The 23,047-nt window shown below is 43.7% G+C and overlaps 1 protein-coding gene across 1 annotated transcript; it reads right to left on the bottom strand.

Annotated features, from left to right (window-relative positions):
- Window positions 1–1,173: 1,173 nt before the first annotated feature.
- PLA2G10 (phospholipase A2 group X) lies at window positions 1,174–22,699 on the bottom strand. Its single transcript, XM_044978684.1, has 4 exons — window positions 22,550–22,699; window positions 17,578–17,743; window positions 5,755–5,861; window positions 1,174–1,360 (listed from the first exon to the last, which is right to left on the bottom strand). The coding sequence occupies exons 1-4, from the start codon at window positions 22,599–22,601 to the stop codon at window positions 1,215–1,217; spliced, it is 471 nt and encodes a 156-aa protein (XP_044834619.1). The 5' UTR covers window positions 22,602–22,699; the 3' UTR covers window positions 1,174–1,214.
- Window positions 22,700–23,047: the final 348 nt, after the last annotated feature.

The raw sequence follows: 23,047 nt of genomic DNA, 5'->3' as shown, positions 1-23,047 counted from the left end.
TCAGAAAACGTGAATGTTCACAAATAGTTATGAAGAAAATTCATTGTACAGTACTAGTTAATTTGAAGCTTTTCTGAAGAGAAGCCCCAAAACTTTAAAGTTTGCTTACCTAACCGTGCAACCCAGCTTTACATTCCTGTAAAGCAAAACCGTTCTCTTCTGAGTATTGTTGTATATAGATCCTGACTCATGGGGATAGGTCTATGCCCTGCGTGTTGCGTAACCCTCTTTGCGTAAAAGGGGGGACAGAATACAGGAATCCATATCATGGAGCTGTGGTCTTTGGAGACTTCCTCTGGTTCAATATACTCTAGATCCTAGTGGCTTAACCACTCATCACATCTACCTCTGTGGAATGAAGCTACAGCAGGCGACCATGGAGCTGCTGCAGCCCAGAGGCCACACTAGTGGCCACTGGTATCTGTGTTGCTGCTCTATATGTGGGAGGCAGGCAGGATTTTTTTTCCCCTTGTGTCTATGGGATTCCCACTCTGGTTGTACAAGGGGACCAGGATTTGACCCATACTTATCAGTCAGTGACTTAATGTCTTTTTTTTTTTTTAATTTAAATACTCAAGTGACTGAACAAGACAGTGAAGCTAAACAGTCTAATTGTGTTGCCTAGGCCAAGTGAAATTCAAAACTTTTATGATATAGTGAATAGTAAACTATTGTTGGTTATCAAAAGTGTTGCTAATAACAAAGGTTAAAAGCCCTTCCTTAAACTGACAGTGTCACTTTGAGTGTGCCTTTCCCTTGGCTACATCTAATAATAAAATTTTAGCTTCAGGATTCAAATGAAGTTTAAAAGTAAAGGTTTTCACTCCATCCCTATGTGCTGTTTTGCATAGGTGGGCGATAGAACAACGTTGATGAAAGAAAATGAGTAGCTTGCAGTAAATAACATGGTGAAAGCTGGTGTTCTAGAGGCTTTCCCCATAGTTAACATTCCATTGCTGCTTGTGGTGATAAAGGTTCACAGACTATTAGACATCTCTGACAAAATCATTCTTGAGATTCAGTCCGTGAAAGCTGCTACAGATTCCCAGCTGTTAAGAACCACTAAATTTTCTTTTAGCTTATGCATTATGAAAACTAGGCATGCACAAACATTGCTGGAAAAAATCAGTCATCATTTTTTATAGAAATTTTATTTTAAATTCAAAAGCATGTACAGATTTTTGTAAATATTAGAGTAGTGTCCTCCTGTCTCACTAAAACTTACATTTTGGGTGATAGTCACCACATACAAAATTTGGCCAGAAAATGTACCTTGGGTAATAAGGGGCTTTAGCCAAACACTTGGCAGCTTTGCGGTCACATTTACACATTATTTTTTGGCATTTGTCTTCTAGTGAATCTGGAAAAGAAAATGAAAACAAAGTACAAATGATTCTTAAAGTAATTAAAGGACATCAAATGGTAACAGTAAGCAGTAAACATAGTATTCAGAAAATTGTCCTAAATGTTATTTCCGGTATAAATTGTAACATCTTAATTTTTTATAACAAACCTTTTACTTTACCCAACTGAGATTTCTTTCCTCCTCTACTATTCTTTACATATTTTGAAATTTTTGCTGTACTTGGTTCATGGTAAACCAGAATTCTCCCAAATTACAGTGCTAGACTGAACCTAGATGATGATGATACCTCCCAGCAGATGGAGATAGTGGGAGGGGAGGGGATTTGTGAGCAATCCCATCTGCAGAGCTCATTTTAGCTGAGAAATTAATTTTGCTAACTGTGTTGGGAGGAGCAAACCCTCAGTGAAGAGTTATCTTAAATCCTCTTATGCTTACAAAATGGAGGGATTTTATAGTTTAGCTCCTTTTCAGAAAGGAGTAATGGTAATTGTTTTGTATCTTCTGCTCTAGTCAGAGCTATGTGAGAGAAGTGGCTCTTCGTTCTCTCTGTGTATTTAATGCCCTTTTAAAAGATGCAAGATCAAAAGTTAGACTTATGTACTATAAAATTGAGTTGCAAAGGTGTTAAGACTTCTACTAAACTTAACTCGCTCATTTATACAATATGACTTGTTACACACTATATTCAACAGCCTATTTAAGGTGCAATTTAACCTTACAACATTATTTTCTGTGCCTTTCACAAAGGTTTTGTTTGTAACTGTCATGTTGCAGTAACGTGGTCTTTATTTTCTCCAACTCTGGTATTTGACCAGGTATTTGTAGTATACAGTGACCTGTAGAGAGCAAGTACAACAGTCTTGGAGGACCCACTTATATCAGGTGGCTTCTGACACTGTTAAATCAAAGTTTAATTGAGAAGTGTAGAGTGGATCTTTAACTCTGCCCCTGAATCATTCCAAGGTGTTGGCACAGTAACAGCCCAGTCTTGTAGAGCATGGTTAAGATCTAGTTCATGCTATGGTATTGAACTGTGCTTGAAACATAACCATGTTAGATCTCAGGGCAAGCTACATCTGTAGACTAGACAAGATCTTAAATGAGAAGAATGCAGAACAGCACTCTCCCTTTCCTTCCTCCACCCCAAACTTTGTCTCCTTTCTGGCATGTCAGGCACCCTAAATTTAATATTTTGCATCTCATGAGCATGCAGTTAACTTATTTTGGCTGTTACTAGCAGGCTGTCTTTAGATTAGAGTAGGAAAATCACGTTTTTTTAAAAAATGGTTAAAATGTGTTGGTTTAACACTTTAAATCCTAGTGTAGAAATGGTTTAACACCTTTTTAAAAAAAAAAAAAGGTGATCACAAACACTAGTTGGCTAATGCACTATTTTAAAGTTATCTTAAACATGACCGATTTGTCATCATCTAGACATGTCCCCCAATGCAGCATTGCATGCATTTAAATATGCTAGACTAAAATTAATACTCAAATGCACCTGAGCAAAACAAATTTAAGTTCAAAATGTGCCTTTTCTATTGGCTAAATGTCATATTTGTAAGAAGGAGTAAGCGCCTGTAAGAAACCAACTGGTGAGACATCTTTGTGTTTCATATCTGTGTCCATATTTTTGTGAGGTGCCAACATAATTGCTTTCTAGATGGCTTCAGGGTTTTTGCTCCCAGGGTTTACCTCTGCAGTGGCATACAATTATTGGAACTACAATTACAGGTGAGTAACTTTTGTCTTAAAATTTGTCAAATACGACAGCATTTTGTCTTGCCCAGTTTTATGTAATCTTGTAATGAAAAACTTAGTTTAAGCAGATAGAATTAAACTTACTGAGACCACTAATACTAAGTTTACAACTTTTGTGGTCTTAATTCTTCCTTCTTTTTGTAAACTTAATCACAGAATAATCTTTTCATCTTCTGTTTTGCTTTACTATTATGTGCACAGTTATAAAAATGGGGGTCAGGTGACCAAATGAAAGGTCGAAAGCTAAAAGATAGGTACAAGTTACTGAGTCTGGACAGGGATATTAAACAAAAATTACTATCTGTTAACTTCCAGTCTCTGTAGTGTGTATACTTGGTATTAGAAAGGTCTCCCTTTTCCAGTCTTCACCTCTTGAAGCCAGAAACCAATTTTGTGTCAAAATTTTTCTACATGAATAGAAAAACATAATTTTCTCTAATCTACAGTGGGGTCAGGTGTATGATAGCAATCAAATTAAGTCGGTGGTAATAATAATCAACACACACGCTCTTTTCAGTGATTGGAATCGCCATTAGCAGGTATAAAAACTTTGTGGGAGTCTTCAGGAAGGATTAATGACCTCCAGGATTGACTTATTTAAATTAAGTCATTTTCAAAGTAACTGAAGTTAAGATATTCAGCAATAAACTGGGTAGAGATGGGGAGAGAGGACAGCAAAGATTTAACAAATGATACATAAAATAATTGTGGCTGTAGGAGTTATACAATACACACTGCAGAATTACTGAAACAATTTATGTTGTAATGTTTAGCTACTGTTGTAAAATTGAGAGAGAAGTTCTACAGAAAACCTCCTTCCCCACTCCAAACATTTAAGTCCTAATTACAGCAAAATCTTTTCACTCTGAATCTTATTGTGTGCTGTCAATCTGAGTGAAGTCTTTCATTTCTAATTTCATTACTTTTTATTTTAATTTGAGCAAAATTCTGTCTAACATAACTTGAGTTCCCATATTTCAATCTTTTGTTTCTGACTTTCCACTAAAGATATTTCTTGCGACTGAAGGGAAATAACATGACTTCCTTCCAAGAGAAGGAAACTTGAACACTACTCATTGTAATTCTATTCTGCCTCTTGAAGGTATGTTAAAGCTTACAGCTGAAACTCTGGTGCATTGGAAAAAAAATTGTTTAAGCAGCATTTTTGTTGAACATGCATATGAATCCCATGTAGTTCCTCTTTCACATTAGTTTACCTTATCCGAATTTTAGGGCTCAATGAATTCCTATCCTGACTTTCATGGGAGATTTTTCTGCAGGGGGCCTGATGCATTAATTTAGGAAATTAGTACTTGATCAATTTGTCATACTGTAGCTATTGTATAACCAGACTGCTTTGCTTAATTTTACATGTTTTTTCCATCCGGTCATGTCATTACTTAGCAATACTCTTCTGCCCTCCTGTAGTTTGGCAAATGTATTGAAGTTTAAATCTTATGGAAGAAAAACACATTATCAAGGTGCTGTGAGCAAGAAAATAATGACCCAAGCAATTCTGAAGTATGAATTTCTATGTCTTTTCAAAAAGATAGTGGGTTTTTTTTGTGGCCTATGGGCATATTTTTCCCATATGTAAACCTAGTAACGTAGTGCACTATTACATGTACTAAAGCAATTGTTCGTAAATTCTAGCCATGACTAAGGCCTGGTCCACACTGGCGGGCAGTGTCGAGGTAAGATACGCAACTTCAGCTACGGGAATACCGTAGCTGAAGTCGAAGTATCTTATCCCGACTTACCTCCCGTCCTCACCGCTCGGGATCGACGTCCGCGGCTCCCCCGTCGACTCCGCTACCGCCACTCGCTCCAGTGGAGTTCCGGAGTCGACGGGAGCGCGTTCGGGGATCAATATATCGCGTCTAGATGAGACGTGATATAGCGATCCCCGCAAAATCGATCGCTACCCGCCGAATCGGCGGGTAGTCTGGACGTACCCTAAGTGGAGCCTTTCCCATTAGGCTGCAGTGTGAAACATTTTGAGAACCCAGTGGCAAGGAATTGGGTAGCTGGGAGGAAAGGTGGCTTATGAAGGGTTTTCTTTTTTTTTTCTTCTTTTTTTTTTGGGGAGGAGGGAAGTAGGCAAAGAATGGAAAAAGTTTAAGAATCACTGTACTACAGTGCATAGAAATGACAATCATCCCAGATGTGCTTATGTCCATTTTGAATATTCAGATGTGGAGAGGCATTTCCTGCTATGTGTAAATTGTAAGATGCCTTTGAAAGTACTTCAGTTTCTGAGTCTACTGTTGGCAGTGGCTATCTTGATGAAGATGCCACTTGTGACCATAGCAATGTAGCATACTGTGGTTCTAGCAGCATGACAGAATGCAGATTGTACGTGATTGGTGATTAACTTTTTTAAGTTGCCTTGTATTGCTGTACATAGAAAACTCATTAGTATGTGATCCCTCACTTTAAAGCTGTGGTTATTTTGAATCTCACTGAAGCTAAAATTTAGAGATGAACAAATTTAGGAGCATTAGGAGTGTTAATAGAAATGGTGCAAAGAAAGAAGGGCCAAAAACAAAGGAAGAAAGACAAAATAAGGAAGTTACAAGTGGCATTGTGGTTCCCTGGAAGGAGAATAGAGTTAATTAGTTACTCACCACACACAGCAGTATTGTCTTCACATTCCCACTTATAGCTTGCTATCTTGGGCTTACAGCCTGCTTGTTCTGCCTTACTGTAGCAGCAGTCATGCTTAAAGCAGCACCTGACAGCAATAAAAAGATGGATTTATGTTTATCTCACTATAATATTGTGTGGTCATGTAGTGAGTTTAATGCTTTTGTTGGCACACTTTCCTATTAACACAGTACACTCTCACTATAATAGACCTGTTGGGATCCATGCCTTTTTGTTATAGCCAGGGGTTTGTTATAGAGAAAGGACAATCAAAAGTAATAAAACTGCTGGAGTAAGTTAATGAAGTTGCCTTAGATAAAGGAGTTAGGTATCATCATCATTTTATTAATTAAACTAAGGCTAGGAGTTGGTCACAGAAGGTGATTTTAGGTGACCTCTCCACCTTCAGCCATCGTAGAGAGGGTCAGGCGGTCAGCCCCTGCAGCTGCTGGGCTCCAGGCTGTCAGCCCCCACCTCAGCGGGGCTTCGGCTTTAGCCCTGGGAGGCTGGATGTGGGCCCACTCCTTAGTTTCTGCCCTGGGGCTTGTGTATGATGCTGAACAAAAATTGTGCATGCATGTGCAACATCTTTTTTTAACAGTACTGTCCTGTAGTTGGGATCCAGGGACCAGGTCCGTTATAGCTGAAGGTTTGTAATAATGAAGGGCACTATAGCAAGGGTGTACTGTACGTAGACTATGCAACTTCAAAACGCTAAAGGTCTCCATGAACAAATTCTTCTAGATCCAGTCAAGAGTCTTAATGAGAGAATAGATAATTGGCTTTTAATGTAGTATAGCACTTAAACGACATTGTTTTGCCATGTTTATTCATATATACTAACCAGTATTGAAGAAAACAAGTAGAATAGCTATTGTGGATCTTAGATAATCTAGCTGCATGTGTACTTTTTTGCTCTCAAATGATCCTATCAGGATATTTTGGCAGTATTCTCTAATCACAGCGAGCTTTGTGTCTCCCAAGAAACTGCCCAGTGACAGGGCCCAATCATGCTACAGCTACGTCCACTTTTGGTAGCATGTAGTGCATATACATAGCTCCCCAGTCCAGCATCAGGGAGCTGGCAGAGCCTTGCCCCACTGCCAGAGCTTTTTCCTGCAGTGCAGGGAAGGGCTTCAGCAGAGGGCAGGCAGCTGGAGGCTACATTGCTACAAATAGCAATGTATCTGGTGAGTAAAGACAAGTCTGAAGGGTGCAGGTATGTAGTGGAGTACATATCCTACATGGCTCACAGCCCCACACACTCAGCTACATACTCCCTTCAGGTGTGTCTTTACTTGCCTAAGCTGTGCCTCACTGTCTCCATTGCTGTTTATACCAGTTAAAAGGGCATCCATTTGTGGTTTATATTACTAATGAAGATAAGAAATGCAGTAAAATCTATTATGAAATAGTATTGTTTAAATAAAGACATTACTTAAGCTGTAACACTGTCCCTTAATTGTGGTAGAGAACCAAGCAATACCTGTAGAGTGTACGGCCCTACAGTGAACAGACATGACCGCTGTATAATCCAGGGGTGGGCAAACTACAGGCCAGATTCAGCCCCTCAGGGCTTTGGATTGGCCCCCGTGGTGCTGTGGGCCCCACGCCGCTCTCGGAAGTGGCCGGCACCATGTCCCTGTGGCCCCTGGGCAGAGGGCTCTGTGCGTTGCCTTTGCCTCCAAGCACTGCCCCCCCCCCACAGCTCCCATTGGCCGGGAATGGGGAACCGCGGCCAACGGGAGCTTCGGGAGAGGTACCTGGAGGTACATCAAGGGCGGCGCATGTGGAGCCCTCCAACCCCCTCCCCCAGGGGCCACAGCGCTTCCTGAAGCGGTGCGGGGCCGGGAACAGGGCAGGCATGAAGGGAGCCTGCCCTGGCCCTGGTGTGTGCCGCTGCCACCCTGGAGCCTGCACCCCTCCTGCACCCCAATCCCCTGCCCTGAGCCCCCTCATACGCCCCTCCTCTGCCTCAATCCCTTGCCCTGAGCCCCTTCCTGCACACAGCACCTCCAACCCTCTGCCCCAGCCCTGCATACAATTTCCCCACCCAGATGTGGCCCTTGGCCCAAAAAATTTGCCCATGCCTGGTATAATCAGAATAAAAGCAGAATTGTTGCTTAATTGGGATTTATTTGGAGAGCACTGATGAATTAAGTGTCATTTAATGAGTGAAATTGAGTTGCTAATGTAGAAAAAATTTGGGGATAACTCAAAATGACTCACCCTTCCTGTTTTTTAAAAGCCTTCATAATTAACACAGCTAATATAGAAAAGCTATATAAGAAACGGTATTTTATTGTAAAATTGCTAGCATTTCATAAACCTTGATTCTTGAGCCAGAGTCACTACTCTTGCAACTACTTTTGACAACTGGGGACATTTTGGGGGGGATCTGGAATTAGGGGGCTGTAGGCTCTGCTACAAACTCTGGAGTCTGAACTATGCAATAGTTACTGGTACACTCTTTTTGTTCAGATGGAGAGTAGGACATGCTAGTGAGCCCTTTTTGTTCAGTGATGACATCTGGTCTCTTCTGGTGACAAACAAATATAGTATTGCAGTATGTATATGATTTTTTTAGATAGCTCCTAGATTGGCATGTTTCGCTTTTTAGGATCTGGACCTACAAAGATTAAAAAGTAGTGCTTTGAATCTCAGCACTATCAAGTATTTATTTTTGTCTTGATTTTACAAATTGCTGCCAACAGTGAATAAACAAGTGATTTTTTTTTTTTTGCTATAATTTGTTAAACTAATACTTGGCAGCTCGACATGACCCTTCATCTAAAGATTGCAAATTGCTTCACAAACAGTTTCACAATGCTCCTGTGATGTAGGTAAATATACGTATTTGACAGATGAAGAAACAAAGCACAGAAAAAATTGGTGACTTGTCCAAACTCCTTCAGCAGGACTGAGGTAGTCAGAATATAGCCCAGAAAGTCATGGTTCCCGGCACCAAGTTCTAATTACTAGATTATGCTGCCTCATGGACTTAAAATTTACTATGTTTATGGAAAAACAAACAGCCTTTGTCTAGCTGAAGTTTAGGAATTAATTTTAATCCATTTGTGTTTCAAATGGTTAAATACAGAAGTGTGTGTAAGAATTGCTATGTCTTGCTTTTGATTTTATGAAAGTAATATAGCTGCAGTGATGTGATCAAAACTTCAAGAAATAAAACAGGGAGAATAAGAACTCAGCTGCCCTTTGTGAAGCCCAAGTATGCATAAATGTCTTGTACTTTCTAATTGCTGTCCAAATTGAGATGCTCCGTAAAGATATTTTAAAAACCAAGACAAAAGAAGGCAAGTTGTGTACCCACTAAACCCATACCACAAATAGCTAGCCATATTTTGTAAGCAGGAAGTTGGCTTGCCACCAGGGGCTCTTTATATTTTTTCAGATGCCATACCCCAGAATGAAGGATTTGAGCTTACAGTGACCACAAGCAAAGATAATACTCTTCCATCCATCTGTATTCTTAATTTAGTTATTAAAGTAGCAATTACCTTCCACAAAATTGTCTACAAAATAAATGTCAGATGTTGCATTCAGAAGCTTCAAATAACCAGCCAGAGGATCATAAAATTTATTCCACGTAGTCCAGATTTCAGTACAACAAAGGAGTTTAAAATGTGATCTGTTTGTATATTCTAGCCCTAAAGAAATATTCAAAAAAAAATTCTGCTTTCCTGTTGGTTACAATACCATTTACTGTTAGGGTACCAACATCCCCAATTTGGGGTGCAACAGATAATGCAGAAGAGGGGAGTGTCTTAGTAGGTTCATATTCCCAATGATGATCTTTAGAGGAGGCATTTTGTAGCTGTTTACTTGGTAGTATGGTTACTACCAAGTGTAGTTTAAAATGTTGATGTCAGTATGGATCCCACTGTAACCACTCATGTACACATAACCAGATCTTATTTTTCATAGTGTCTTTGGGGCTATGCATGCTTGTGCGTTTCGTTAAAATTCCTTGCTCTTGGATTTGTATGGAATCTGTAAACTCCCTGTGACAGGAGAATTGCTAATATATTTGCCATTTTTAAGAAAAAGGCGGTGGGGGGTGGGGAGAAGAGGGTTTAATCCAGGCAACTACAGGCCTGTTAATTTCACCTCAATTATACGCAAGGTCTTAAAACAAATTTGGAAAAAGAGAGTAGTTAAGGATATAGAGGTGAATGATAATTGGGGTAAAATACAATATGGCTTTTCAAAAGGTAGATTGTGCCAGACCAACTGAAAATTTGCAGATGACACAAAATTGGGAGGTATTGCCAATATGGAGGAGGACCAGAATATTATACAAGAAAATCTGGAAGATCTTGAAAACTGGAGTAATAGAAATGGAATGAAATTTAATACTGCAAATTGCAAGGTCATGCACTTAAAGACTAACAAACATTTTTGCTATAAGATGGGGATGGAAGTTGGAAGTGATGGAGGAGAAAGACTTCGGTGTGTTGATTGATCACAGGATGACTGAGTTGCCAAGGTGATGTGGCCATGAAAAAAGGCTAATGTAGTCCTAAAATGGGTCAGGTGAGATACTTCTAGTAGACAGGGAAGTGTTAGTACCATTATACAAGGCACTGATGAGACTTCATCTGGAATAGTGTGTGCAATTCTGGTCTTATCTTTTAAGAAAGATGAATTCAAACCGGAACAGGTGCAGAGAGCAGCTACTGGGATTATCCGAGGAACGGAAAACCTACCTTATGAGAGGAGACTCAATGAGCTTGTCTTGTTTCATCATCCTCATCATGTTCCCATTACGCCTCTGGTGTTCAGGGCAGCAACAAAGCTCCTCCAGTGATGAGCACCGTCATTGCCAAGAGGCATTGGAGATGGATTGGCCATGTACTTCGGATGGAAACTGATTCCATCACTAGAGTAGCAATAAGATGGACACTTGAAGGCAAGCGAAAATGAGGCTTCCCAAAAACAACATGGTGAAGAGCTGTAGAAGCCAAGCTGAAAATCCTGGGGCACAGCTGGGGAACCATTGAAAGACTTACCAGAAACAGACAGGACTGGCTTGTTTAGCCTAACCAAAAGAAGGCTACAATATACAGAAGGTCAAGCTAGATCAGGGGAGGGCAAACTACGGCCTGTAGGCCGGATCCGGCCCATCAAGGCTTTCAGTCTGGCCCATGGGATTGCCAGCCTCATGGCGCAGCGGAGCTAAGGCAGGCTCCCTGGCCCTGCGCAGCTCCCGGAAGCAGCCAGCACCATGTCCTGTGGCCCCTGGGGGCGGGGAGGGGGAAGAGGGCTCTGTGCGCTTCCCTCGCCTGCAGGCACCGCTGTCCATAGCTCCCATTGGCCAGGAACAGGGAACCACAGCCAACGGGAGCTTTGGAGGTGGTACCCACAGGTGATAGCAGCACATAGCAGAGCCACCTGCCCCACCCCCAGGAGCCACTGCCAGACATGCTGGCCACTTCCAGGAGTGACATGGGGCCAGGGCAGGCAGGGTGTCTGACTTTGCCCTGCTGCACACAGCTGCTATCCTGGAGCTGCTGGAGGTAAGTGGTGCCGGGCCGGAGCCTGGACCCCAAACTCCTGTACCCAAACCCCTTGCCCTGAGCCCCTTCCCGCACACTGCACCCCCTCCCACACTCCCTCCCGCACCCCAAACTCATGCCCCAGCCCTACATCCATGGTCCTGCATACTATTTCCCCACCCAGATGTGGCCCTTGGACCAAAAAGTTTGCTGCCCACCTCTGGGGTAGATGATGATGTTCCCTTCTGACCTTTAAAGTTTGTCATTAAGGGTGGGTCAGCCACAAACCTTCCTTAGCTCCCTTGCAATTCCTTGGCTACATGGGCTTTGACTTAAAAAAGCAAGGATGGCATGTGGGTTAGAGAATCCACACTGACTACAGTATCTCTAAGAATCACAATTACTGTAGGGTAAATAACCATACTTTCTTTTTCAAGTATGTGTGTGACACATGGCCAGAAAGTGTTAAACATCCTGCAAAATTAAATAACCCTCAAAAGACATGTGGGGAGATGTTTGTGTTTTTTGTGTATTTACATATGTATAAGTAGAGTCGACAATGTAATCAACAGTCCCTGTCTATCCTGTATTCTGATTGTTCTTTTGATCTCTAAACTTCTAGCATTTACTGAATTGTAAACATTGGATATCTCGGTATTCATCTCTCTTTGAAACATACTGTGAATCGGGTGGGCAAATTTTTTGGCCTGAGGGCCACATTGGGGTTCTGAAACTGTATGGAGGGCTGGGTAGGGAAGGCTGTACTTCCCAAAACAGCCTGCCCCCATCCCGACCCCTCCCACTTCCCGCCCCTGACTGCCCGCCCTCAGAATCCCTGACCCATCCAACCTCCCCTACTCCTTGTCCCCTGACTGCCCTCTCCTGGGACCCCCACCCCTAATGGCCCCCCTGCTCCCTGTCTCCTGACTGCCCCAATCCCTGTCCACACCCCCTCCACCTGACAGCCCCCCTGGGACTCCTATGCTCCTGCTCCTTCTCCCCTGACTACCCCCCCCCCGCTACCCGCCCCCTTACCATGCCACTCAGAGCACCGGGACTGGCAGCTGCGCCGCCTGGCCAGAGCCAGCAATGCTGCTGCACAGTCTAGAGCACCAGGGCAGGCGGGTGGCTCTAGCAGATAGGGGAGGGGCTGGGGGCTAGCCTCCATGGCTGGGAGCTCAAGGGCTGGGCAGGACGGTCCCATGGGCCAGATGTGGCCCGTGAGCTGTAGTTTGCCCACCTCTGCTGTGAATGGTGGAGGAACAAGCAAATGGCTTTAATTCTGTAGCTAAGTACCAGTGATGGACCTCCTTCAAAGTTATCCTAATTACCGTTTTGTTCCTGGAGGAACTCACAACTTGTCCAAGAGTACATGAAATTGTATAAAAGATCCTTGGGTCCTGATTCTGTCATCTCAGATCTGCTTAAGCTTCATCAGGAGACGTTTGAGTCGCAAGACAGAGGTCCCAGTTATGCTGGTATGCCCTAAATATGATATTTGGACATTGGACTATAACCTATGAACTATTTCTGAAAGAACTCTTTGCAACTACAAAGCTCACCATCTCTGCTATGAATCTTAACCTCAATGAATTGAACTCATGTCTGTATGTATATTGATCTTTTAACCATACTCTTGTTTTTAATAAATTTTAGTTAATAAAAATTGGCTGTAACATGTATTTGGGTAAGATCTGGAATATTCAATAACCTGGGAGGTAATGTGTCTGATCCTTTGGGATTGGTAGATCCTTTTCTTTTATATGATGAAATAAGATTTTCAGATATCATATTTGACTTAGGTACCTGGACGGAGGCCTGAGGCTTGAACACCTCAAGAGAACTGTGTTTGGACTTCTGCATAACCAGTAAGGTAATAAAGAAGCTGTTTTATGCTGGCTTGGTAAATCTAAATATTGGAATATCCACCAGCTTTTGGGGGTTTGGCTGCCCCGTTCTTTGCAGTTCACCCTAATTGAGTGACCACAGCTGGCCCTACTGGGACCCTGGTCCCAATGTATATCTGGATCCTGCAGTAAGTGACTGACAAGCAGTACCCTCACCAGATGGTGAGAGTGAGGAATCTTGGCTGTATCCGTCAAACAGGGATTGAGATACTGTTTTTTGAACTTCGTATTTGTTCTGGCTGCCATGTCAAGTTCACAGTGTTTCACAGAGGTCAGTGACTTGCTGCATATGGCTGCCTTACAGATCTCAGAGATCTGTATATTTCTAACGCAGGCTGAAGAAGTCACCTGGGCCCTGGAATAACATTCCTTGACATTTTGGGGAGAGGCTTTCCAGTCAACTGATAGCAGATTACACAGTGCATTTCCACTGCTTTGAGATACTCTGGGGCTAGATGACTTGGCATTTCTGCACACCAGGTATAGGCGCACAAAGAGACCAAGGTAGAAGTCCTGAAAGATTTGGTCCTTGTAATAAAGTAGGGCCCTGGACACGTATGAAGCTTTTTTACTGACGAGTGCAGCGGAGGGAAGACTACCCATAGAGTAATAGACTGCTTCACAGGGAGTTCTGAGAACACTTCAGGAATGAATCTAGGGTGCAGTTTAATCACCACTTTGTCATCGTGGAAGGATGTACGTTGCTGTCCTGCCAGGAGAGCTTGCAGTTCTCACTCTCCATGTTGGCGTGATGGCTATGAGAAACACTTGTAGAGGTGGGGTGATATAACAAACTACATTAACTATTTGAATTGAGGCTCCATAAGCTGTAGAACAACATCAAGCTTCTGTGTGGGAGCAGGTCTCTAACCATAGGGCAGGTATGGAGAAGGCCCTTGAAAAATCTTAATACCATGGAATGTGAAAAGATTGAATATGACTATATTGGGGTGTGGCACGCTGATATTGCTGCCAGATGGACTTTAGCTCCCTCTAAAAGGCTAGGCCTGCTTGCTTCAGCAGCAGTGTGTGTAGTCCAGAATCTTTGGTATTGGGGCTCTACTGGCTTCACGCTGAGTTCACACTGATTTGCCTGCATGGGAAGTCTTTTTCCACTTCAAGAAGTAAGGCTTCCTCGTGGAGGATTTGACTGTAAAACAATCTCTTGGACCTGTAGGGAGTAATTTCTAGCAGTCCTGCTCAACCAGCTGACATCTAGGCCATGGATCAGCAACCTATGGCACGCGAGCTGATTTTCAGTGGCACTCTGCTGCCGGCCTGGGATTCCGTCTGTAAATGGCTTTCCGTTTTTTGCAGTTCAGTGCAATCTTGTAACTTCCTTCTGTAGCTTTGGCTGTAACACCCGATCTAATTTCAGTTGCTGATGACTTATGTCATGCAGGAGACAGGCTAAATAAGCTAGTGGTCCTGTCCGGCCTTGGACTCTGGCTTATCTGGCCCCCATCACTGCAGTAGCTGAGCAATTCACTATTTTTAAGACACTTACCCTCCTGGCAGCCATGTGGGGCAGGGCAGTTCCCATTGTACAGAGGGAAAACTAAGGCACAAAGGAGACATCCACACTGTGATAAACTTGCCGCACCAAGTCTTAGCCTGGGTCAGCTGACTCAGGCTTGCAGGGCTAAAATTAGCAATGTAGATGCTGAGAGACCCTTTCTGGGATCTCGGAGCCTGAGCATCTACATCACTTTTCAGCCCTGCAAGCCAGAGCCAGCTGCTGCCCATTTATTGCAGCGCAGACATATCCAAACAGGCTGAGTGACTGGCCCACGGTCTCACAGGAAGCCTGTAGCAGAGGAAGGCAGAGGCGGAGAGTTGTATGGGCCCGTGGTGCCTGGGCTCCAGGAATATTCATGGCCCAGGGGCCCTGCTCCACCAATGTTTGGATAAGTTAACCAATCACTCAGAAGCCGGTGTGCAGCTTAAAGTATCCAAATATGTGCCAGACATTGGAAAACTCAGCAAGGAAAAGCACGGGCAAAGATCACACTACATTGGTAAGATCTGCATTTTAATTTAATTTTAAATGAAGCTGCTTAAACATGTTAAAAACCTTATTTACTTTACGTACAATAATAGATTAGTTACATAATATAGATTTATAGAAAGAGACCTAAAAACATTAACATGTATTACTGGCACGCAAAACCTTAAATTACAGTGAATAAATGAAATCTTGGCACACCACTTCTGAAAGGGTGCCGACCCCTGATCTAGGCCCTCAGAAGCAATAATTGGGTCTGGGAGCAATATTTGACCATAGTTTTATGAAAACATCTGAACAGGTGGGAAGGCATATGAGGGAAATGGCTGAGCATATGTCAGTGGTCTGGTAGCCCACTACTGGCAGAGTCAATTTTGACTATCATGATGACCATAGCTTGGATATCATCCTGGATATCGGTGGGAAGATTTACTTTGGTGGTGTCAATGACTGCTGTACAAGGCACCTAGAAGGGAGCCAGAGCTCCTATCTCCTTTTAGAGCAGAAATTCCTGCACTTGGCATTGTCTGCCATGGCAAACAGTCTATCGTGAGAGTTGTGTACCAATGGAATATCAGTTCCAGGATGGATTTCTGCAGTGACTGCTGATGGCTGGTTGCCACATTCCTGATCAGAAAGTCCACCAGGTTGTTGCCAACCTCTAGTAAGTGGAGAGCTTTCTTAATCACTCCACGCTGACCGCACCATTCCCAGAACTCTAGCTTCCCCTGTAGAAAGGGGATGATGATCAAGTGCATCCTTGCCCACAGTGAATCAAGTACTTCCTGTGGACCGAGTGGATGGTGATATGCAAATTGGAGCAGTGACCCAGTCTTGAGTTTGGAGTGATGGGATGATGGAGGCAAGCGTTATCATCCCAAACCTGTGGTGCTGTATATATTTGAGTCTGCTGAGGTCTAGTATAGGATGGTCCCCCACTTTATTTCCTCTAGATAAAGGACTCACCCTAGGTACAACAAAGGATTTCCTGGTCTGGTACTCTGTGGTAAAACTGGGTATGCAATCTCTGGTGTGTGGTGGTTGGGGATATGCCTTTCAATAGGGTGGAAGAACATAGATTCCCAAAAAGCATAGGGTCACTGTGGAATCTTTCAGTGACTATAAGTAGGGGGTCTCATAAAATTGCAGAGAAATCGCACAATTTTTGCAGGTTGGTTGTGGCATAAATAGCATATTTTAAGGATGTGTTACACCCCTACTTCTGTGTTGCAGTGGCATGCCTTCAGAGCTGCCACTATCTGCTCGGTTTTCAGAGCTGGGTGGCCCTAGACTGTATTTCACGGGGAGACCAGATTTCCCTGCTGTGAATTTGGTAATGCCTTATATTTAGGGATCTCGGTCCGTTTGCTGAACAGCTACCAACACTTGAGGGGTCAATTCCTAAATTGTGGCTTGTACCTTGCAAGGGAATATCCCAAGATTTGGCATCTTAAGTGCTCTTTGTATGATCACCATGGTGGTCATAGACTTGGCTGCTATCATAAAAACTGGCTTTTATGATGTCTTGGCTCCTCTGCTTTTGTGAGGAAGCTTGGGCGGAAAAGTCTCTCTCTCTCTATCTATTTGGCCCACTGACTAGAGGCCACCCTCAATTGGAGTGAGGCTGCTTGAATATACCTTCCTTTTAAACAGATTGCGGGCACAGGGCTCATGTGTGGCCCAGATGCACACTATTCAAATAAAATCCAGTGTTGCATGCTTAAGGTGTATGCACACCTAGAGTGGAATCCACACTGGCACGCACGCATGTATAATTTATAAATACATTTTTTTCATAATTTGGTCTGTTTGCACAACAGTTTTCCTTCATAGATTCCTTTTTTTTCCAGACACTAATAACAATCTAAACTCACTTTTTGGGGTTGAAACTTTCCATGCTTGGTCCCATCAATATTTTTTTTTCTGGAAAGAGTAAGAAATATCCTTCCAGCTCTTCATTACAAGAGGCAAGAAGGCTGCATTTTATTCTTGAGAACATTCCCATCATTTCTGTTATACAGAACTCAAAAAGAGATGAGCTTTAAAACTTCCTCTGAGAAGATGGATTATAAAATGAAGCCTGGGACATTCAGTCAAACAATAACAGTAGCAAAGTGGTGAACTCATCCTATCAAGTTAGTACAACTCATTGAGGTGAGTTAAACACCAAGCCTCATGTAAACATTTCATTGCAATGGAATTTTAGCACACTGCAGCTACACCTTGGCCACTGGGCCAGATACTGTCCCCATTTATACACCCTACTAGCGTTAAATAGGCTGTAAATCAGATAAGAATTTAGCCTATTTTATTCTCTCCCCTACCCTTCTCGTGGCAAACCCAGTATTTTGGTTAAATATAAATGTATTATCTTACCAGTCTACTTTATCCCTAGGCCAGCCTTGCCCTCCTAGACCACAATAGCATCCATAACGTAGATAGGCAAAAGGAGTGCGTCCTGTGCTGCATGTAATGGCTCCAGCTAATTCAAGGATTCCTCTTCGATTCCTAGAATGGGTTTTTCCCAAAGCACCTTTAAAATCTAAAGAAAAACCAAGACACTCACTATCTGAATAATGTTTCGGAGAACATTCGCTATGCACTTATTTAAAGCTTCAGTTATCTGAAACTGTTAATGTCATCTTTACTCTGAGTGTTAGAGATTTTTAATGTTTAAATGCTTATTTTTTTTACCATACTGAGAGTGCAGTAAAGTGGTAATCTCATTCTTCCTATAGAGGCCTTGTGTTAAGGTTTAGTGCTAAGACTCTGGTCATCTGGGTTTAATTGCCAGCTCTGCCACAGACTTCCTGTGTGATGTTGGGCACTTAGGGCTTGCCTATACGAGTGGCAGGCTAGCAAGAAGTAGATTTACACCCCCACTTGGCACAAACTAAGTGTTCTCATAGATGAGCCCATACTGTCTTTGCCTCAGTTCCCTCCTGTTGTGAGGATACATTAACTGAATGTTTGTGAGGTGCTCAGATATAGGGTAAGAGGCCCAATAAAAGAAACTAGATGGCAAGTGGCCAGTATCTGGACTATTCAGGCCTGGTCTGTGCTTAAAAATTAGGAAGGGTTTGGAGGGAACAGGAGGCTCCTGCTGGCAGGGAGCCTGGCCAGTACCTGAGTGCCACTCTGCCTGCCAGGCCCTCCTGCCAGAAGCCATGGCCGCTCCTCCTGGGGCTGTGGACCAACAGGAAGTCGTGATCCAGCAGGCTTTTGGGGGAGGAGGTGCAGCTGGGCTGTTTCTGTCTGGCCTGGCAGGCAGGGGGAGCCTGTGCCACTGCTGGGACCTCTGGCAGGAGAGAAGTAGGGCTGGATGTGGGGCAGGGAGGGTTTCTTTCCTGGTTTTCTAACTGTTCTAATAATTACACTGAGCTAAGGACACAATTATAACTTGCAAGTTACTACAATGGTATACATGCCCTGTACAAGACTCTTGTATAGTGTGCATACAGTTGTAGAAACACGGTGGTGAGTTAGTTGTGTAAGAGACTTAATTATGGATTTTTTTTGTTTCTACCTGACTACATAGTTAAGATTTCATAGCTGCTTTGTGTCCATTAACTAAAGTGAAATGGGTGGTGAGAATTCCTTAGGGATACCAGCTTGGCCCCCCAGCCCTTTGGGGAGGGCAGTGATCCCAAAGGGCTGGCCCCCCTTATTTTTTATTGCAAAAATAGACCTCCACTACCATATGTCTAGATGTCATCATTAGGAACTTTTTTACATACCACTCAGTTATAAGTAACAGGAGCTGCATTGTTCATTGGAGTAGAGTCCTCTGCATTATTAAATAAAATTGGGTCATGTAGTGGAGAGGATATGTTGGCTTTAAATTCCATTGTATAATCTATGACAGATTATCTGTCATTATGACAGAAGTAATAGTGGTCATACTTAGACTTCAAAGGAAGACTATAAATGACCATTAGATGAGAGGATTGGAATAAAGTTTGACTGACAGTTAGGACCTCAAGCACTGGGATGTTGGAATATAGGCATAGCCCATTATAATTGAAAAGAGAGAGCTAGAATGCTGGAACTAATCTCCAATTTACCAGGACTGTAATTATAAGATTTAACCTACCTAACTTGGCTTTTACTTATCCTGTATACAAGATAATTCATTTATTTGATTTACTAATATGCTACAAAACTTCCAAACCTGAGTAGTGCTGCAATCCAGTGTGCCAAGCTGCAATACCCAGATCAGGGAGCCAGCCCAAGGGCTGTGAATTGCTGCTACAGAGTGAAGCTGGTCCCCCCTCCTTACCTCCTCCCCCACCCTATGCTGTGATTAGGGTTGTGCTGGAGCAGAGGGTGCTGCTGCAGACGGTCTGTGCCCTCAGGCTGAGGAGGAGGAAGTGGCAGTAGAGTTCACCCATTGAACCAGAAGCCTTCATCAGCATTTTATACAGGAAATAACTTTTATCTACACTGAGGTCTAAGGTGCGTAACTTTATAAAATTATGATGCATAACTAAAGAAGTGTACAGGAGCCCATAACACTGCCTATTCTTAAGACTGCTTGACCATTCCCATTATAAGACCCTGTCTTCAGTTGCTTACAACTTTTGTGAAATTTTAACCCTTTGGACTAAAATTTTCCATATAGGGGTGTCACTCACAGTTTTGTTTTAAACATTTGAGCCACAACAGTTCAGCCACTTCAGAGATCAAGGCTACAGGAAAATGTTGTTTTGCGATGTTTTTTTAAAAAATTGATTAACTTTTCTCTGAAAATCTCAACCCCCCTCATTTTAGAGCAGGGATTAGTAATTTGGTAAGGGGGGCCCTTTGTCAGGGATATGCCTTTTTACTTCCCTATGAAAATCTGTCTGAATTGGCCAAGTTATATACAAACAGAGTTTTCAGAAGTATATGCCTAGTAGAGACTTCATACACCATCAGTCCAATTTTTTTCCCCAAGATTCAATGCATGGTTTAGCTTCACACCACCTAGTACTGACCAGATTGTGCATGTGCTGTCTCTACCGAGTGACTGAGCATGCTACTCCAGCCTGAGGCTTCTGGAGAAGCTGAACCTTCTCTGTAATTGTTGCTCATGAGTGGGCTTGGCTGGGTGACTAGCACCAGAACTGAGAGGAGAGAGCCTGTGTCTCCTATGTTCTCAATGCCCCCTCTGCAGAAGCCCAGGCAGCATAAAGAAGGAAGCCATCTGACTTACATGCACAGGGGACAAGAGACAGACTTGAGACTGGATGTGTGTGTGTTTGGGGTGGGGGGAGGATATTGGGACAAGGAGCCTACTAGAACCTTCCTTGAGTCCTATTGTGCATTTGCATTATGATAGTATGTGATCACATACTTAGGCCACATCTACACTTACCCGCCGGGTCGACGCGGCGAGTTCGACTTCTCGGAGTTCGAACTATCGCGTCTGATTTAGACGCGATAGTTCGAACTCCGGAAGTGCCGCGGTCGACTCCGGTACTCCACCGCGGCAGCAGGAGTTGCCGGCGTCGACCTTGGAGCCGCGGAGTTCGCTTCCGCGGCGTCTGGACGGTAAGTCATTCGAACTAGGGTAGTTCGAATTCAGCTACGTTATTCACGTAGCTGAATTCGCGTACCCTAGTTCGAACCAGGGGCTGTGTGTAGACCAGGGCTTAGACTCTTTTCCACAGGACCCCTGCCTCATTCAGGGCACAGGCTGAAGTCTCTAATGTAGAGTCACACTATAATGGAGGAGACTGTCTGTATGATCCTTGATTCACTACACACCTTCCAATTTCTGCAACAAATGAAGCAGGCAGGGGATTGCCGGAAGAGAAAGGACTATCTCCTGGGTTAAGGTAGTTAAATGTTTCCCCGGAGAATTGAATTCTATGCCTCCTTCTGCCACGGAGTTCCTAGGGCAGGAAAGTCACTCAAACTAAACTTCTCATAGGTTGTAATTAACTGTGTTCTATATTTTGTGGGTGCCTAACTTGGTCTGCTTTGCAGAAGTGCTGAGCACTCAGTTGCAATTGAAGTTAATGAGAGCTGTGCTTTGAACAACTGAAATGCTATATAATGCTAAGTATTTAGGAAGATCAGGTCCTAGATGTCTTAAGTGTGGCATACAAACCCATTGATACTTTGGACTCCCCTCTCTCTCCCTCAGTTCCCCATCTGTAAAACTGGGATAAGACACACACACACACCAACCTCATGAGGTGTTTGTGGAAAATAAAATCATTAATGTTTGTAAAACACTCATGCTATACTAAAGCGTACCACAGAAAACCCCAGGATAAAAGTGAACATGGAATTAATGGAGCAGGGTTTGAATAATGTGCAGTAAATTGAGCACTAAGGAGAAAAAAATATTGAATAACTGTTCACTAAGTGACTACTGCTCCCTCTGGACAAATAGTATGTGATTAAAGACTATATCATAATGTGCCCACATAAGAGGGCTGCCTTAATGTCCTACAAGCGGTCTTGATTCTGGCATTTCCTAATCTTTGAGTGTTTTGACTTTGCAATCTTAATATTTTTAATAGTTTTATATACACTCCATATAAGCTATGCATAACTGCGTAGGCTTGCGCTATATATATTGTTGGGATCTGCCATCTTTAGTTTAAAGTATTGTGTTATTTAAATCTTTTGCATATAGCACTGATGCTTTTTACAGTCTTTTGTATTTCTTTCACTAAAACAAAAAACAAACAAGAAAACCCACACCCTACTTTATATTTGCAACATTACGGTTACAATTAACCACCCAGAAGTCAAGAAACTGAAAAGCTGGGAGTGTCAACTGTAACGTGTCCAAATTACAAATCTTCTCTCTGAAGTTGTAGAAGTTTTTAGTTACGGCTTGGACTATCCATTTCTCATTTGGCTGAGTTCTACGTTACCCAACTACTTTCTACAACTCCTTGAACTAGTTATTTCTTTTCGAGAGAACACATTATCGTGCTTTACCCTCACCCCTTTCCTACCCCCAAAAGGCGGCTCATCCTCGCCCAGACTAATATTGGCAAGTGTCAAGCGCTTAGAACAGCGCCACCCCCCGAGGACGCAGGAACCCGTCCAGCCCAGGCTCTGTGTTCAATCACAGAGCCTACAGCCCCGGTCCCCGCTCTGGGGCGATGCCTACAGGAGCCTGTAGAACTGTAACGAGACCGAAGTGATTCCTCTCTCCCTCTCCCCCTGAACTCTTCACTGGCTCCCCTCTCTCCGCTCCGGGCGGGTCCCTCCTTCCTTCCTTCCCAGCTTCTGTCGAACTCTACCGTGGTTCAGACCAGCGGGCCCAGGGCAGCTCCCCCTGGGTTCGGGGCAGTTAAGTGGCAGCCCCGCAGCACGGGTCCGCGGGCGCAGTTTCTCCACTCACCCGGCGGGAGCAGGAGCAGGAGCAGCCAGAACGCCAGGCGCCGGGGTCCCATGAGGAGCGCAGCGGACTGGAGACGCGCGGGTGGCCGGCAGCCGGTGGTGGGTCGCTGCGCTTCTGTCTCCCGGGCGCTCAGCCTGCGTGCCTGGCTCGCGGCCCCTGCAGCGCACAGGGAGCGGCGGGTGGGTGGGAACAGCATCTGCTGCCTATAAAGGGTTGCCCTCAGTCTGCCCCCTGTTCTTCACGTGCCCAGGGTGCAGCGCGGGAGGCCATGCCTCGGTGCCCAGCTCGCCCTTGGGGCGGGGCGCCTGCTGCTGCGAGATCCACGGAAGAGACTTGTGCTGGCACCAGTCACTTGGGTAGCAAGAGAACTGAGCCTGAGCTCCATGGCCAGACCGCCGGCTCCTAGTGCCCTGCTCCTGAGGGACAGTCCGCTCTTGCAGCTGTAGTGTAGCTTGGTGTTGTTTCTGGAGCCTTACTATTCATCATCACTGTCAGAAG

The sequence above is a fragment of the Mauremys mutica genome, chromosome 11 (genome assembly GCF_020497125.1).
Source record: "Mauremys mutica isolate MM-2020 ecotype Southern chromosome 11, ASM2049712v1, whole genome shotgun sequence".
NCBI lineage: Eukaryota > Metazoa > Chordata > Testudines > Geoemydidae > Mauremys > Mauremys mutica.
This window is presented reverse-complemented; position numbering and strand designations above follow the sequence as displayed.